Source organism: Microtus oregoni, unplaced genomic scaffold (genome assembly GCF_018167655.1).
Source record: "Microtus oregoni isolate MIOR12 unplaced genomic scaffold, Mior012 000007F_ref0000211, whole genome shotgun sequence".
Classification (NCBI taxonomy): Eukaryota; Metazoa; Chordata; class Mammalia; order Rodentia; family Cricetidae; genus Microtus; species Microtus oregoni.
In genome coordinates this window covers 58850189-58869592 of record NW_024543066.1, presented here as the reverse complement: position 1 = coordinate 58869592, position 19404 = coordinate 58850189, and the positions used below count along the sequence as shown (strand labels likewise).

The 19404-nt window shown below is 42.0% G+C and overlaps 1 protein-coding gene across 2 annotated transcripts in view; it reads left to right on the top strand.

Moving 5' to 3' along the window:
* LOC121450719 (vacuolar protein sorting-associated protein 45) overlaps nt 1–19404 on the top strand; it is a 65100-nt gene that overhangs the window by 31765 nt on the left and 13931 nt on the right. For both annotated transcript variants that reach the window (XR_005974635.1, XM_041655963.1), the window contains one exon: nt 11057–11188. Coding sequence is in view for 1 of the 2 variants with exons in the window: in XM_041655963.1 (XP_041511897.1) it covers nt 11057–11188 (132 nt within the window). In the remaining variant the exon portion in view is untranslated. The remainder of the gene's footprint in view (nt 1–11056; nt 11189–19404) is intronic.

Here is a 19404-nt window from a genome sequence, read left to right as displayed (position 1 = left end):
TGTACATAGCAAACCTTCCTGTGTTGAGTCATTGCCAAACAAAGCTCAACATGATGCTCTCCCCCACAGTGCTTATTAACTGTTGGCCTCTGTTCCTCTTATCACTGTGATCTGAACGTGTGTACAGTTAATTATGCTGCTTTATTCTTTGGTACAGCAGGTGTTTATTGAATGCTTTCAGTATGTTAAGAATTGTAGACACCAGGGCTGTAGAAATAGCAGGAAGACCCGTACTTACCCTTAAGGTACCTTTTAGAGTAAACAAAAGTGCTGCAAAAGGAAGAACAGAAGGACAAGCTGCAAAGTAACTGTGGACCAGGGAAGTTTAGACTAGACAGAACCTCGCCAAGGAGGTGGCATTCAAAATGGATTTTTAATTACAAAATAAAAGTCAATCACATAGTGATTAGAAAACACAACTCAAAACAGAGGGAATGCCCAAGTAAAGGTCTCAGAGAAGGGAGAGCTTGCCTTTAAACCAGAAAGAAGTGCAGAGTGGAGTGTCGTGTGCATGGGGAGGGACTGGGTCACATGGAGCGTGGAGCCACTGGCAAAGTTTGGTTTTCTTTACTTCCTTCTTGGTTTTTTTTTTTTTTTTTTTTTTTTTTGGTTTTTTGAGACAGGGTTTCTTTGTAGTTTTGGAGCCTGTCCTGGAACTAGCTCTTGTAGACCAGGCTGGTCTCGAACTCACAGAGATCCGCCTGCCTCTGCCTCCCAAGTGCTGGGATTAAAGGCGTGTGCCACTACCTCCTGGCTTCCTTCTTGTTTTGTAAATATAGAAAGACATGATAAAACCCTGCGACAAAGTACAGCTACTTTTTTTTGTAGACAGTCTCACTGTATAGGTGTAGTCCTGACTGGTTTGTAACTTGCTGTGTAGACCAAACTGGCCTCAAATTCACAGCGATGTCTGCCAGCTTCTGCTGGGAGTAAAGGTTTGTGTTACTCCCAGCTCCAAATTGTGTTTAAATGATAATTTTGTAAGAGACTGATTGTGAGTGAAAAGCGAAGAAGCAAGCAGACTACTGAGGGAGGTTCTTAAGTCCACAAAAGACATGAAAGTGACTTGGCACAAAGGAAGGAGAAGCAATCTATTTAAGAAAGTACGCTGATTGAGGGTCAGGTTTTGAGGCGAAATTAAGAATTTTGTTGAGGTGCCTATTTAATAATAAAAACAGAAATGTCACCTATTCCTAGGTATGGTGGCCCACACAAGTAATCCCAGCACTAAAGAGCTTAAGACATAACGTTGAAGGCTTGCCTAGATTCCATAGCAAGACCTCACTTCAAAAAATATCTGTCCTCAGTTGGGAGTTGATAAGACATTGGTCATGTAGATCAGATAGGAGCTCTAAAGGAGAAAGAGAAAAGAAGATTGCTCAGAATACAGTGCTGAGCACAGGCCAGGAGCCATTAGGAAACTCCACAAGAACCAAACGAAAGAAGACAAAGCAGAGGTCCGGTGGTGGTGGCGCACGCCTTTAATCCCAGCACTTGGGAGGCAGAGGCAGGCGGATCTCTGTGAGTTCGAGGTCTGGTCTACAAGAGCTAGTTCCAGGACATACTCCAAAGCTACAGAGAGAAACCCTGTCTTGAAAAAAAAAAAAAAGCAAAAATAAAAACAGAAGAAGAACAAGAACAAGAAGAACAAAAACAAGAACAAGAAGAAGAACAACAACAAGAAGAGAAGAACAAGAAGACGACAAAGCAGAGACGAGGGAGTCTTCAAGACAAGCACGTGGTAGGCCATGCCCAGTCTTCTGAGATGTAAAAAACAAGTACTAAAAGTAAAGCCCTCTCAGTTTAGTGGGAAGGTTGGTGGTGGTCCCCAAATGTCAGCAAGATATGGAAGCCAAGTTTCAGTGAGTTTAGATGCTAAATTAGGAAGTCGTATAGGATAACAGGTGAAATAGGAATATGTATTTGAATATAATTTACTACAAAAATTTAAGTAGAACTTCCATGCCTATTAGTGGACATTAATTTAAAATATACCAAGTGAGCTTAGTTGTCTGGTTTTCAGTGACACTTTTTAACTTATACAAGGTTAAATGTGAGGAAGGCAAATGGGTCCAACCAGAATTCTAGAAAGTGGAAATAGGAGGAAAGGATTGGATAGTGACATAAGCATTGGTGGTTAAATTGGAAGTACAGAATGTTATTGCATATGACTATTAATATAGGTAAGTTTTAAATTGAGGGATGATTATTGGAGAAAGGAGATCTTAAATTCATGATTTCATGGGTGACCCACATGTTAGTAATAATAAAATTTAGGCTGTAACATGGATGGTGTAGGAGTAGAAGAAAAACTAGGCGTAACTTAGGTATTTAGGTGATAAGCCGTGCTGGTGTTAAAGTATCTGGAAGTGTTGAGAAGAAGAATACAGAGGAGGACGGTGAGCAGAGCTAGGTCTCTAGAGAGTACAGGGGAGGACGGTGAGCAGAACTAGGTCTCTAGAGAATACAGGGGAGGACGGTGAGCAGAGCTAGGTCTCTAGAGAGTACAGGGGAGGACGGTGAGCAGAGCTAGGTCTCTAGAGAGTACAGGGGAGGACCGTGAGCAGAGCTAGGTCTCTAGAGAGTACAGGGGAGGACGGTGAGCAGAGCTAGATCTCTAGAGAGTACAGGGGAGGGCGGTGAGCAGAACTAGGTCTCTAGAGAGTACAGGGGAGGACGGTGAGCAGAGCTAGGTCTCTAGAGAGTACAGGGGAGGACGGTGAGCAGAGCTAGGTCTCTGGAGAGTAAGGGCAGCCAGGAAAGAAGGTCAGGAGAAGCAGCACAGCATGTTACAGGCATCTAAAGTCTTGGAAACTTTAAAGGAGGAGGTAGAGAAATGGTCCAAACTGGTTGAGGATATAGAAGATATTCCATGTCACCTCTAAGCTCTGCCTAGCAGAAGCAGGATGAAGAGCACTTGAAAAACACTCTACTTAACAATTCCAATTCTGAAAAATTTATCCTGTAAACAAATATACACTCACAAGTACACAAAGACATGTAAACCCGGTATTCACTGGAACACGAATTGTCACAGCACAGTCTAGAGACAAGCTAAACACTCACCACAGAGGACTGGAGCTCAGTTATAGCTCAGCACTGTGAGTTCTCGCCTTCCTTCCTTCCTTCCTTCCTTCCTTCCTTCCTTCCCTCCCTCTCTCCCTCCCTCCCTTCTTCCCTTCCTCCCTTCTTTTCTTTCTTTCCAGACAAGGTCTTATTAGGCTGGTCTGGAAATCACTACACAGCCTAGGCTGGCCTTCAACTCAATATCTTCCTGTTAGCTTCCTGTTGTTCCACCAAAGCCCAATTCTTAATTTAATTAAATTAATTAATTTAATTTACTTTAATGGGCTAATTCTTCATGAAGCATATGCAAAACTCTCTAAGATGTATTCACGGAAAATCCAAGATGGTGTCATTCCCTCTTTTGTGGAAAAAAATGTAAGCTATGACTATGTATATGTAAGCATATGCTTAACTATACATATATATATATATACATGACATGTATATAATGTGTGTGTATAGCATGGTTTATGAAAGAAGACATGAGAACTGCTGATTATTACCTCTGTATGTTGAGGCAGTGGTTCATTATATCATACATAGCCTTCTCGTTAACTATTGTATTAGATAGTAGATATTGTACATATATTGAAGTAAGAGTTAATTAGTCTTTAAGGTTTTCATACTATCCAACAGTATTTTACAAGGAGTAAGAATTCAATAACTATTCATTAAACCATGTAGATAGCACTAAATAAGCCAAATTTACCATTGAAAAATTTAGTTGATAATTCAGATTGTTGTTGGTTGTCATTAACTTGCTCTGGACTTTGGCTCTGCTCCGGCTTAGCCCCAGTATCATCTCTGGGCACTTTCTTGGCCCTAGTACATCACACTGAGGAGATGTTCACCTGGCTTAGGTGTCATGATGGAACGTCTCGGCCTTCCCATTGTTGCAGGGCTGTGGCAGTAGTGCAGACTTGCACAGCCAGAGCACTTACATTCTCTTAGTCTTAGCTATGTAATTGGTGGTTACTATTTGAGAATAAGGACGTGAAAGGGGGTTGATCTTCATTCTGCAGATGGACTTATTTATCCTCCCTATCTGGCTAAATCTTTCCACACAGTTGCGCTTATCTCTGATAGACACACATTTCATAGACTCTTGTTGTAATCACTTCTTTGTTTCTATAAAAGCCATTTTCCCTGCAGAAAAATATCAAAAGAACTTTACTATCTTTAAGTATATTTGAAATTTTAAACTTTAGGCATAAGTGTAGTGGTCCACAAAGTAGGTTAAGTGTTACATTTGGAAAGCTTTTCCTGATTAGCTCATGTGTAGAAATAATAGTTTCTAGAAATACTATATCTAATGTTTTATTTTTCTAACAAAATAAGATACAGATTGGGCTCTTAGTTTGTCCTTGTGTAGCTGGATATAGCATGAACTGGCTGCTGTTTTCTAACATTTCTGACTGCCTAATTAATGCTTTGGGTTGCTATGGTGAATTACAGAGCATAGGAGGATGCACATTGACTTGAACTTGTGTATTCCATCATGTATAAAAGATTTTCTTTATATTTTACCACTAGTCTCATAGGAACATCTTTTTTTTTTTTTCTGAGACAGGTTTCTCTGTATAGTCTTGGCTGTGCTGAAATTCTCACTCTGTAGACCAGGCTAGGCTCAAACTCAGAGATCCTCCTACCTCTGCTTCCTGAGTGCTGGGATTAAAGGCGTGCATCACCATGGAACATCTTTTAAAATTCATTGGGAAAAGGAGAAAGAAGAAAAATGTTATGAGACTCTTCAGTTTTGTTTTAATTTTCTATTTGAGACAAGGTCTCACTCTGTAGCTCTGGCTGGCTTCCAGTGCTCAACAATACTCCTGCCTCAGACTCCCAAGTGCTGAGATTATAGGTGTGAGCCATCACACCCATTTCAGAGACTTTTTTTTAAAGATTTATTTATTTATTTTTATGTGTATGTGAATGTGCCTGCGTGGGTTTATGTCACCATGGACATGCAGGTGCTGGTGAAGAGGCCAGAGTGTCTTAAGTACCTTGAAAATGGAGTTATAGGCAGTTGTAAGTCACCTGATGTAGATGCTGAGAACCAAACCCAAGTCCTCTGCAAAAAGAATAAGTGCTCTTAACCACTGAACCAACTCTCTCTAGCCTTTTATACAAGTTTTTAAGGAGCTGAAGAGATGGTAGTTAAGAACACTTGTTCTTACAGATGACCTAGGTTCAATTCCCACACCTACATGGCACCTTACAACTGTCTGTAACTCCAGTTCCAAGGAATCTGATGCCTTCTTCTGACCTCCATAAGTACCAGGTGTGCACATGGCACACAGATAGACACGCAGGCAAACACTCATACACATAAAATAAACTTTAAAAAAGGTCTTTGGGAACTTGAGAAATGACTCAGGGATTAAGAGCACTTGTTGCTCTTACAGAGGACCCAGATGGTGGCTCATAGCCATCCATAACTCAAATTCCAGGGGATCTGAAACCTTCTGAGTTCCACAGGACCAGGCCCGTGCATGTTACACATACTTGCAGGCAAAACATTTATACATATACCATAAAATAAAATCTATAAAAATTTGTTTTTAAAGTTTTTCATAAATGTTCCTTAGCCACATTGAATCAACAACAGGAGACTCAAAACTTGTATTAATTTTATATCATAGTCAAATATGACATAGTCATCTTTGTTAGGTGTACAGTTGGACCAAATTCTAAGACTTTATCTCTTTAGCTAGGATTTTTGGTAGTTTTGTTTTAAAGATTTGTGTGTATGCTCTTGTGTCTTGAATGTATTGCACATGTGGTCAGGTACATCTGTGCACACATGTAGAGGCCATCAGGGAACGTTAGGTTCCTCTTCTAACACTCTCTGCCTGTTCGTTTTAGACAGATTTCTCTTGAATCTAGGGATCACGTTTTCTTGGCCTGGCTGGAAGTCAGCAAGCCCCAGTGCTCCTTCTGTCTCTGCGTGGTTCAGAACTGGGGTCACAATGCCTGTATGAGACATTGTATCCTGAGATTCAAGCCCTGATCCTCATGGTTGTGTAGAAAGCACTCGTAACTGCTGAGCCATCTCTCTGGCCCCACAGCTAGGCGCTGCCCTTATATTTTGCATAACCTACATATAGGGCAGCTACAGGTACCAACACCATTCCCCAGGGCGCTTTCTTTGCCTGCTTGGTGGCTTTTCTGATTTACCAGATCAGGAGCTCAGAACACAAGCGTTCCGATCTGACTCCCCTCACCAGTCACTGAGATAATCACTGTACTCCCTGCAGACAGGCAGGCTGTCCTTCTTAATAATCTGTGCAATCCACCGCTGTTTGTTTATCCAAACCCAGCTGCTTGATGGGCCTCAGGGTTGTCCTTCACCACGAGGAGCACTGCCCAGGAAATCTCATTTTCTGAGACAATGATATCTCACCCTCTGCTCTGTCTCTCCTTTCATCCCTCAGAGTCCTGCGGGCCCTGAACTTAGCTAGTCCACAGCCTCTAGCCGCTGTAGTCAGAGTATGCCCTCCTAATGTCTCACAAGGGGATTACATTTCAGTGTGTTAACCCTTGGGGGACACCCTCAAACCATAGTGGGCAGAGCCACTTGCTGCATGCAGCTAATGCTGCTGAAGAAATGAAATTTTAATTTAATTGCATTAATTTAAATCACCATATTTGAAGAATATGAGGGGAGGGGTGTCTTAGAGTTTGTTTTTTGTTTTTTTTTTAAATATTTATTTATTTACTTATTATGTATACAATATTCTGTCTGTGTGTATGCCTGCAGGCCAGAAGAGGGCACCAGACCCCATTACAGGTGGTTGTGAGCTACCATGTGGTTGCCGGGAATTGAACTCAGGACCTTTGGAAGAGCAGGCAATGCTCTTAACCGCTGAGCCATCTCTCCAGCCCTGTCTTAGAGTTTTTATTGCTGTGAAGAGACACCATGACCGTGGCAACTCTTTTTGTTTTGTTTTGTTTTGAGACAGGGTTTCTCTGTGTAACAGTCCTGGCTGTCCCAGAACTCGCTTTGAAGACTAGGTTGGCCTTGAACTCACAGAGATCCTCGTGTTTCTGCCTCCTGAGTGCTGGGATTAAACGCACATGCCACCACCTCCAAGCTACCATGGCAACTCTTATAAAGTAAAACTTTAATTGAAGAGGCTCACTTACAGTTTCAGAGGTTCAGTTCACTATCATCATGATGAGGGGCATGGCTGCATGCAGGCAGATGTGGTGCTGGAGGAATAGCTGAGAGTTCTACATTTTGCAGGCAACAGGAAGTCAACTGACTGTCACTCTGAAGTGGGAAGCTTGCTCAAAGGAGACCTCAAACCCACCCCCACAGTGACACATTTCCTCCAACAAGGCCATACCTCCTAGTAGTGCACCTTTGGGCACCATTTTCTTTCAAACAGCCACAGTGAGTGTAGTCTATAAAGTGGCCAAGCGGCTAGACTCTGGGTATCTCTTTGAAAACTTAGGGAGGTGAAACAGAGCTACCCAGGAAGAGGAAAAAATGGCCACTAATAGAGCAGGGGGGAAAACAGGAGAACATAACACCCTCGACGTTTACCCAGAAAAAGCAGGCAAGCAGCTTGTCAGATGCTGTTTCAGGTGAAGACAGAGACTGAAGGATGGTTATGTGGATTAGCAATGTGTCCCACTCCGGCAACAGAAGTTACTCCCTGAAATTCGCTTATGATGAAATGGCCAGATCACATCAGAAGTCAGCATGAGATTCTGCTTTGTCACCTGCACATTTAAAGGGACAGCAACTTTGAAATGCATGGTCCTGACACATGGGAGAGCAGGCACTCTACTGGATTGTTGGTGTGATGGCATATGTGAAATGACTTGGAGAGCTTTCTCACAAAAATAATAATACATTTGAGACAGTGTCTTACTGTGAAGCTTTTGCTAGCATAGAACTTGGTATGTTTACCAGATTAATCTCGAACTCACAGAGATCTGCCCACCTCTGCCTCCCAAGTGCTGGATTAAAGGCGTGCACCTTCATGCCCAATTTCTAAATTTTTAAAAATGATTAGATGTTTTTAATATGTATGAGTGTTTGCCTGTATTACGTGCACTTCATGTGTGCCTGGTGCCCACGTGAGGCCAGAAGAGGATGCTGGATCCTCTGTAACTGGAGTTGCAATGATTGTGAGCCACTGTGTAGGTTCTGGGAACCTGGGTCCCCCACGAAAACAGCACCTGTACAATGTGGGGACTACAAGATGGCAAAGGAATCTGCTGCCAGACCTGATGACCTGAGTTGAATTCCCCAGATCCCAGAAGTGGAAGGAGAGAAGTGGTTCCTGCAAGTTGTCCTCTGACAGCCACATACATGTTTTATGGGTACCGGAGTGCATTTGTCCACACACATACAGGCACAGAAGAGTGTATACGGAATGCTTTGTGTTTGTGCTTCAAAATGCCACGTGGGGGCACACACAGATGAGCACCAGTGGTCACCTCTGTAGGAATGCTGGGGAGTGGACACACTAGAGTCCGGGATGACACAGCTAAAGAGTCAGAGTGAGGAGAAGTGTCTCCAGCACGTTTGTGTTTCTGCTGTGTACTTGCCTTTATCTACTTCAAATGTCTTTAACTGTTACTGTTTGGTTGGTTGGCATTTAAATTTGTGTGTGTGTGTGTGTGTGTGTGTGTGTGTGTGTGTATGTACGTACACACATGTACAGGGTTCAGAGGACAACTTGCAGGAGACTTCTCTTCTTCTTAGGTTCTGGGTATTGAACCTAGGCCTCCAGCTTGGTGACAGGCACTTTGGCCCAGTGACCCAGTCTCCTTGGCTCTGATTTGTTTTAAACACTGTCTCACTATAGAGCCTGGTTGGCCTGGAATCACTACATAGACTAGATTCTCCAGATTCCTATACCTCCCAAGTGCCAGTATGCCCCACAGGCACTACCACACATAACATCAAAGATGTATCTTACAAATAAGAACTCGTAAGACCTTTTCAAGTGTGTGCAGTGCACTGCAGGTCGACACATTGCTTGGCCAGGTGGTTTCTGTGTGTTTATGGTGTTAAGAATAGAACCCAGAGCTTGTACATGCTGGGATAGCCCCAGCCTCTGGCTGGAGTTTTAAATGAAGTTTATTTTAGTAGGTGAATTTAGTGCCAGGAGAGATGGCCCAGCAGTTAAGAGCACTGGCTGCTCCTCCAGAGGACCTGGGTTCAATTCCCAGCACCCATATGATGGCTCACAGCTGTCTGTAAGTCCAGTTCCAGAGGATCTGACATCTTCTTCTGCCTCCATGGGCACAGACATCTATGCAGCCCAAACATCTGTGCATATAATTAAATAAAATCATAAAGAAATTTAGTAAATTTAGTGTCTTAAAGGCAAGATTTTATGTCTCAAGTCCCATAAAAGTGTCATAATTGGTCCTCCAACTACTTAACTGCAAAATAACTACCTCTTCATATCTTCAAACTTGCATACTGTCCAATGGAGAGTTTCTGTAATTAGAGACTATCTGAACTTATTGCAATAGCTACACATCGGCTTCTGTTTCCATGAAGTCCTATAAGAACAACTTCTGTCTTGGTTTGCTTGTTTAAAGGTATTTTAGAAAGATACAAGGAAACCCAAAGAGGAAATATACACCGTGTTTTTCCATAGTCTACACATAAGCATGTGTATCCTAACTATTTGGTTTGGAGCCCTGACTTCCAAAATGGATTCTTCTGCTTGATGTGGTTTTTAAATAAAGTGCTGTAACACAATTGCTTGCATGGTTAATTTTCTCTTCTTTTGATGGCACACAAAAAAGAAAAGACAAACTTTAATAACTGAAAATATGTTGTTATGCCTGCCAAAAGAGCTGATAGGAAGTGTTTTCTTTTATGATGAAGCCATTTTGAAACAACTTAGTGCCATCCAGATTAAACCAGTGTCCAGCTGTATACTTGTTATTGCCAAAGAATACAGAAGTGGATTACATTGTTAATTTATGTGTCCAGTATTTTTAATTTTATTTATTTATTTATGTTATGTATATGAATGTTCTATCTGCACATATGCCTTTATCCCAGAGGGGCATCAGATCCCATTCTCGATGGTTGTCAGCCACCATGTGGTTGCTGTGACTCAGGACCTCTGGAAGAGCAGCCAGCGCTCTCAATCTCTGAGCCGTCTCTCCAGTTTATGTCCTGTTCTTTTATGTAATCATCACAGCATAGGGCACCCCAGTATAACTGTGATCTTACAGGGTGCTCAGAGTCCTTGACAGGGGCCACAGTAAACAGCACTGTGACTCAGTGCTCGACACAGGGCTGTGTTTGAAGGAGACTGTGGTGCAGGCGTGAATGCTGCTTGTTGAGAGCATTGCAGTAAGCACTCTGTAGACTCTTGTTGAGAGCATTGCAGTAAGCACTCTGTAGACTCTTGTTGAGAGCATTTGCAGTAAGCACTCTGTAGACTCTTGTTGAGAGCATTGCAGTAAGCACTCTGTAGACTCTTGTTGAGAGCATTGCAGTAAGCACTCTGTAGACTCTTGTTGAGAGCATTGCAGTAAGCACTCTGTAGACTCTTGTTGAGAGCATTGCAGTAAGCACTCTGTAGACTCTTGTTGAGAGCATTGCAGTAAGCACTCTGTAGACTCTTGTTGAGAGCATTGCAGTAAGCACTCTGTAGACTCTTGTTGAGAGCATTGCAATACAGCACTCTGTAGACTCTTGAATATAAAAGAATATTTTTGCATTTGGTTCCAGCAAACACCATTGTGCTATTCTGAAACCCCCAGCACAGAAATAAGACATCCGCTCATAAGGAGAAAGCAAATCACTATTCAGCATTTCCTTCTGTTTCCTGCCAATTTGAGATAATTAAAACTTTTTTTAAACCCTTTATTCTGCTTTAATTCTGCTTCCTTCACCAAAAAACGGGGGAAGGGGACTTAGAAATTGAAACTGTGTATATAATAACAAATCTTTGCCTCCTTTTTATGTCTTAGCCTGTGATATTCTCTGTCTTCATCATCACAGGCCTCAGGATATCATCGTGTTTGTTATTGGAGGAGCCACCTATGAAGAGGCGCTGACAGTTTATAACCTGAACCGCACCACTCCTGGAGTGAGGATCGTTTTGGGAGGGACAACGATACACAACACCAAAAGGTAAAGCCTGTCTCGGTCCTACAGCTCTCTTCCTATCCCAGGGGCTATGTGCAACGTCCCTGTGTCTTGGGAAGACTGTTGACCAACTGATTGTGAGGCGCCAGCCACTCTGGACTGCTAACAACCAACCAGACAGGCACCTTGGAAATGGCTGAACCTGGCATTGTGTGTGTCTGTTTTGTTGGCTTTGTTCAGTGTGTATTAGGGAGAAGACTACAAAGACAAGCAAAGAGTCTATCTCAAGTCCTATCTATCAGGAAATACAGAACAGAAGCAAGGAAGTAAGACACTGGAGAGAGAGAAAAGAACTATAGATTCTTCAAATGTCTCATAACGAAGAGAACGTACAAGCAGGGCCTCAAATAAAGCCTGAGTATAGGAAGGGAGAGCATGCTCTGCTGACCACTCACTCCAGGGGCTGTAGGCAGCGTGCACAGACTCAGGGCCTGCGATCCGGAATGTGTGCAGCAAAGTGAACAGTTGGATTCTCTACCATGAGTGTGGAGGGCTGGGCTGTGAAGCTGAAGAATTTTTATTTTCTTATGTAAGAAAATGGAAATATTGAGGTTTTAACTAGCAAAATTACAGGAAACTTATATTGTTTTAGAAAAGCTAACTTGGCGGGAAGGGGAGAAAGACTCCTCGAGAAGTAGGGCAGGACGGTTGGATTTGGCGGTGGGCCTGAGAGGGTCTGTGCTGAGACTTGGGTTTAGGTAGCTGGAGTCATGAAAAATACTTACATGTTCTTTCATTGAATATCATTTTTTATTTTTAAATGTAATTTTGCCTTTCTTATGGAAGTAATGTACATATACTCTGAAAGGTTTTTTGGGTTTTGTTATTGTTTAGTTCAGAAAGTATACAGAGAAGAAAAAGCCCCACAGCCCAACCACTTAATCTGATTTCCTTATGACATTTCTTCCAAGTCTGTGTGAAAAGGCCCCATTGCAATTCTGCTTTAAACCTGTCTGTTCTAGTTTGATATAAATACTGTTAGTTTTTATTGTTATCATTATAACATCATTGTCCATTGACAGATTTTTGAAAGACAGGGATGCTTGGATTTTTGTTGTCTTTGTTTTCAAAATCATTTCTCTGTGTCGCCCCAGTTTTCTTGGACTCCGCTCTATAGACCAGGCTGGCCTCAAATTCACAAAGACCCCTGCCTCTGCCTCCGGAGTGCTGGAATTAAAGCTGTGCACCTCCACCGCCCAGTGCTGCCTGGGTTTTAGCTGTAGTTTTCTCTTAACTCTTTATGTTAGTGTCCAGAACATGCTGACACACACATTTTTTAGTGTGTGTAAATTGCAAGTTAATGTCCTTGCCCACTTAACCAAAAGGTATTCTTTATATTTTCCTTAACCTTCTTAAACTTTCTGTATGTATAATTAAGAACATTAAGCCGGGTGGTGGTGTCGCACGCCTTTAGTCCCAGCACTTGGGAGGCAGAGGCAGGCAGATCTCTGTGAGTTCGAGGCCAGCCTGGTCTACAGAGTGAGTTCCAAGACAGCCAGGGCTGTTACATAGAAAAACCCTGTCTTCAAAAACAAAGTTCCAGGACTACACTGTAGTTGTTACAGAAGGGCACCAGCAGGCCAGAGCATGGCAAGCACGGCCCCAGCCTGGCAGACATGGCGCCCACAGGTTTTGCCTTTTACCTTTCTCTGCCTTGCTAAGATGTTAGACTACATTCCTAGAGTTAGCCACCAAGGTCCGTTCCCTTATTTGTCCACTGATTCATTCCTGAGACAAAACACCAAGTCCAACAATCAAAATTCATTATTTGGCTAATGTGTCCAATGAGGACTTACCATTTTACCCTAGAATAGGCTACCCTCTTTTTCTCCTTAAAAACCTACTCCTGAAAACAAAACAAGCCTGTTTTTTCTTGCTAGCTTGCTAGTGCTTGCTGCTTCTGCTGCCTTTGCAGTCACACTCCCTGCCCCACCTCCATCCCTTCCCCTCCTGGGTAATAAATCTTCTTTGTGCTGAGACTTTGGTATCTGGGTGTGTTCTGTGCCAATTCCAGGATGCTAGCCTCCCTTATAGTTAGTTACTCTTTTAATTTTTTGTGCAATTAAGCTACTAGTGATTTTTGCCTTTGATATTATGCTTAGAAAGTTCTTTCCCAACTAAGTTTATAAATGCTAACATTTCTCATTACTTTTAGAACTCATGTTTAAACTTGTATCTTAATAATGTCTCATAATTTTAAGCTATACAGAGAAACCCTGTCTCAAGAACAAAAAACAAAAAATAAATAAGTAAGTAGGTAATCTATCAGAATTTTGTTTTGGTTTAAACCGCATGGTGGACTTTTACAGCAGTCATACAGTGTTTTATATTTTCCTCTATTCTGCTCCTCTGGGCGCTAGCTGGCCGGATGCTGAACAGCTCCCTCAGTTCTGCTGGTGTCTGTCTACCTAGCTTAGACTCACGAACTGAGGCCCAGTCTCATAGGACTGCCCACTTAGAGGCCAGCCACAGCCCTCTAGGTGTGGTAGCTTGTTAGAGCTGTATGCGAGCTCGGGAAACCACTCCACTCACATTTACTAAAGTGCAGGGCGAGGGGAGTGGGCAGCGTGAGTACACTGCACTCAGCAACCTGAGAGATGTTTGAACCTCGGCGTTAGAGGAGTTGGTGGGGTTCCATTCTGTGGGCATGACTAAGTTACTGCCCGTCAGTGACTGCAACACTCGCCATGTCCCCAAGGCTGGAGCACATACTGCCAGTTCCAAGCCTCTGACCATGGGCCGAGGCCGTAAGAATAGCTTCATGAAACAGAGCACTCAGGAAATGCAAGGGTTGCAGGAGCTCCATGCCAAGAATGGGGACAAAGACATCTTTCTATAGTGCCACATGCATGTCATTACATACAGAAGAGTCATCACAGTGAAATATCACACTAACTACACCCCTGTGACCAGGGTCTTCAGAAAGGCCCCTCGTGCCCCTGCTCACAACCCTCTGCACGTCATCACTCACTGCGTGTGGAATTTCTGTTGCCATAAATTGATTTTGCCTAATCATAAAAGATACTTGTTATCCAGGCGTGGCGGCACACACTTTTAATCACTTGAGAAACAGAGGCAGGCAAATCTCTGTGAGTTCAAGGCCATCCTGGTCTGCAGGTTCAGACCAAAAGGACTAAAGGATGAGACCTTGTATCAAAAACGAAATAAAAATTTTTAAAAGAAGATAAATGAAAAAAATAAATATAGAGACTAAACGTTTTAGGGCCTTGTGTTATAAGCACTCTACCACTGAACTGCACCCCACCCATAGAACGACACCCTGATTTCATAGAGCCATACCTCATTCCCATAGAGCTCCGCCCTGCTCCCATAGAGCTCCGCCCTACTCCCATAGAGCTCCGCCCTGCTCCCATAGAGCTCCGCCCTGCTCCCATAGAGCTCCGCCCTGTTCCCATAGAGCTCCGCCCTGCTCCCATAGAGCTCCGCCCTGCTCCCATAGAGCTCCGCCCTGCTCCCATAGAGCTCCGCCCTGCTCCCATAGAGCTCCGCCCTACTCCCATAGAGCTCCGCCCTGCTCCCATAGAGCTCCGCCCTGCTCCCGTAGAGCTCCACCCTGCTCCCGTAGAGCTCCGCCCTGCTCCCATAGAGCTCCACCCTGCTCCCGTAGAGCTCCACCCCATTCCCATAGGCCCAAACTGATCAGTTTGACTCAACATTCCTCCCAAATAGATTTACCTACAGACTTGTCCCTCTTCTTCCTCTAGTTTGCTTCTTTCATTCTGGCCTTCTCTTTGATACAGTTTTCTTTTAACTAGGAAACACCCTTCTTCCTTTTGCCAGTCACCTTGATATGGCTAAAAATGTGTTACTTCAGCTCAATTTAGAATTCTGGGCTGAGGAATGGAGAGATGGTTCAGCAGTACTTGCTGTGTTTCCAGAAGACCCAGGTTCAGATCCCAGAACCTACAGCAGGTGACTCATAACTATTTATAACTCCAGCTCCAGGAGATCCAACAACCTCTTCTGACTTTTGAGGGCCAACATACATACAAATAAAAATAAGAATTGTAAACAGGACAACAGAGATGGCTCAATGGTTAAGAGCCCTGGTTACCCTTCCAAAGGACCTGAATTTAATTCCCAGCACCCACGTGGAGTTCACAACTGTCTGTAACTCCAGTTCCAGTGGATGTGACATCTTCACACATACATATGCAGGAAAAACACCAATGCACTTAAAAAATAAATTATTAAAAAAAGAAAAGAATTGTGGGCAGAGTTTCTGCCCTGCCTGGTCCCGCAACAGCCATTCAGTCCCAAATAAACACACAGAGGCTTATATTGATTATAAATTGGTTGGCCTTTTGCTCGGGCTTATTTCTAACTAGCTCGTACAACTGAAATTAACCCATAATTCTTATCCATGTTTAGCTACGTGGCTTGGTACCTTTTCTCAGTAAGGCATTTTCATCTTGCTTCTTCTGTGACTGGCTTGCAACTGCATCTCTGCCTTTCCTCTTCCCAGAATTCTCCTAGTCTGGTTGACCAGCCTATACTTCCTGCCTGGCTACTGGCCAATCAGTGTTTTATTAAAGCAATACAAGTGACAAATCTTTACAGTGTACAAGAGCATTATCCCACAGCAAAGAATGAATCTTTCTAGAAAGAGAGGGGGAGTTCTTAATTTAAAAAGGATTCCAAGGATGATAGTTTTTGTCCAGCATTTAAAAGTCAGTAGGACTGTTTTCACTTCTTTCTTTCAACAAATAGTCTTTCAGGTTGGACATGCTGGCACACTCCTTTTCTTCCCCAGTTTTTCAATACAGAGTTTCTATGTGTAACAGCCCTAACTGTCCTGTAACTAGCCTTTGTAGACCAGGCTGGTCTTGAATTCAAAGAGATCCACCTGCCTCTGCCTCCCAAGTACTGGGATTAAAGGTGTGTGCCACCATCGCCCAGCTGTGGCACATTCCTTTAATCCTAGCACCTCTGAGGTAGAGGCAAGTGGATTTCTGTGAGTTTGAGACCAGCCTGGTCTACAGAGCCAGTTTCAGGCCAGTTTTAGGACAACATATAGAGAGACCGAGTCAAAAACAGAAAAAATCTTTTCTCACTATGATTGTTAATTGTTTTTCATTTGAAGACAATCTTCTGCTTCTTCCCCCTGTTCCCCACCACCACCACCAAGACAGGGTCTCTATGTGTAGCTCTGGCTGTCCTGGAACTCACTCTGTAGACCAGGCTGGCTTCAAACTCAGAGATCCACCTGGCTCTGCCTCTTGAGTTAGGGGATTAAAGGAGTGTGCCACAACCACCTGGCTTCTTCTGATTCTTTTAAAAGATTATCCTTTTTTATCTTAGGTTTTCTAGTTTTAATATTCTGCATGTAAATATTCTTACATATGTTACTTTTTATAAACTTTATGTTTGGCATAATTTCTGGAAAAATTCTAGTCATATTTCTTCTTTCACCCTCTGTGGTCTGTCCTTCTGGAACTCCCGCAAGGTATGTGTTGGACCCTCATGCCTCTTAGCCTCTGTTTTTCAGTGTCTCTTACCTCTGTTGCTTTCTTCTGTATGAATTTTTCAGATCAGTATTCCAGCACAGGCACTCTCTCTGTAGCTCTGTGGACTCTGTGTTTACTGTCTCCCTTGAATTTTAATTTAGAATAGTATGTTATACTTTAAGTTATGTTTGTTTCTTTTTCAAATTTGCCTTTTGCTAATGTCTTCCTTCTCATGCTTTCAAGTCCTTAGTTTCGTTCAAGTCCTGTAATTTTTTAAATTAAAATTTATATGACTTCTCCTTCTTCCCTTCAGCCCCTCCCTCCCATGCACCCTACACCCTCTCAAATTAATGACCTCCTTTTTCTTCAATTGCTGTTGTTACATATGTGTGTGTATGAATGTGTGTGTGTGTGTGTGTGTGTGTGTGTGTGTGTGTATACATCCATATATGGGTACAAGGATAAATTTTAGAATGCAGTTAGGAATTAAGTCCTTCTGTAATCTGAAGTGCATCCCGGTTACCATTTGTGGACACAGAACTTTCAAGCCTCCATTCTAATTCCGTTTCTCACAGAAGCTTTCTTCCTGCCCATGCCCTTGTGTAGCATTTATACATAAATATTACATATTATAAAAACATACATACTAATGTGTAGCCGTGATCTTGTTTCAGAATGCTGGCATATCACCTGTCTGGCTCACACTCTCTCCATCTGATGTCTGATTACTTTTCAGTTTCCTCCTATTTATTTATTTATTGGAACAGAACCTCACCATTATCCCTGTCCCCCTGTTTCTGCTTCCCGAGTACTGGAACTAAAGGGAAGAGTAACCACCCCATCTCCTCTTGCTTTTTAAGCATTTAGATACGTGCTGGCCAGGCGGTGGTGGCGCACGCCTTTAATCCCAGCACTCGGGAGGCAGAGGCAGGCGGATCTCTGTGAGTTCGAGACCAGCCTGGTCTACAAGAGCTAGTTCCAGGACAGGCTCCAAAACCACAGAGAAACCCTGTCTCGAAAAACCAAAAAAAAAAAAAAAAAAAAAAAAGATACGTGCTTAAGTATGCTTGTAATTTTCTCTTGCCTTTCTATGTGTTTTGTTGTAAGAGAATCTTTACTTTATATATTGTGCCTTAAGTGCAGGAATGGAAATGTCCGTGAATTAACAGTTAGGTTCTGAGGAGTATATAAAATAGTTATGACATTATATTTCATTTTCAAATTTTTAGATGATATTATTTTGAAAGGTAGCCTTGCATCCAAAAATGATTAACAAGTTTGATACCTAGTTCTGTGGCTAATGAGGTAAACTTGAATAGTTTTTGACATAGAAGTAACTGTCACAATCATTTCGTTTAGGTTTCTCCTTTGCTGCTGATAAAAACAATGATGCATTTAATTACTGAGCACATCCTGTATGCTAGGGACAATACTGAGTATTTTATGTATATCCATTAATCCTACATATCCCGTATGCTAGGGACAATACTGAGTATTTTATGTATGTCCATTAATCCTACATATCCCGTATGCTAGGGACAATACTGAGTATTTTATGTATGTCCATTAATCCTACATATCCCGTATGCTAGGGACAATACTGAGTATTTTATGTATATCCATTAATCCTACATATCCCGTATGCTAGGGACAATACTGAGTATTTTATGTATGTCCATTAATCCTACATATCCCGTATGCTTGGGACAATACTGAGTATTTTATGTATAGCCATTAATCCTACATATCCCGTATGAGAGGGACAATACTGAGTATTTTATGTATAGCCATTAATCCTACATATCCCGTATGCTAGGGACAATACTGAGTATTTTATGTATAGCCATTAATCCTACATATCCCGTATGCTTGGGACAATACTGAGTATTTTATGTATAGCCATTAATCCTGGCATATACCATCATCAGAGCAGTTCATTAACAAGAGAGACAAAGACCGAGAGATTGAGATTAGAAGTCAGAGCCCATGTGCAATTCTCTCATAAGTATCTCTCAAATGTCTCTGATCATGTATTGTTCCTAATACTTCAAAATCTAGGTAAAAAGGGTTTTGTTAGTGCTTGCTGGCAGCCATGTAGTGTTTTATCTTCTTGATTCAAATAAGTTCTCTAAGTATATTAAGATAATCTTTTGCCTTTAATATATTCTAATCTCAGTGTTCAAAATACGACCTTTAAACACTTTAAATGTTCTTTCTGGGAGTTTTATTTCTACTGAGTCTGTATAGCTACATGACCTAAGAAAATGGCACCTTCCCTTTAACTTGAAATATCAGAAGTGTAAAATTAAACATCTACATCTCATCTTAAAGATAAGTAAAATTACAAAGAATTATATATGCACATCCTAGTAAAATAGTCTTACCAAATGTAAATAAAAATGCATATTTTTAGATGTTTGACTATAGTACTTTGAATAAAATTTCACTTTACTGTACAAAAAAAAGAAAAACTAATTTAAATTTTTCATAAGATAGTGTCAGTTACTAAGCAAATGATCTTTTGTGTGTGTGAAATCAAGAAATAAGAGCCCCCAGTGGTGTCTTGTAGAGCAGGACTTAAAACTAATCAGAAAGTGATTGGCTACTCCTGTAACATCTATGCCACTATTACACCAGTGGTCATGTTGGCGATTTTTGGCTGCTAGAAGAGGAAGGGTCAATTTTTAAGAGTGTGGCCCTGATAAGTCAACCCCACTCCAGTGGAAGGCTATC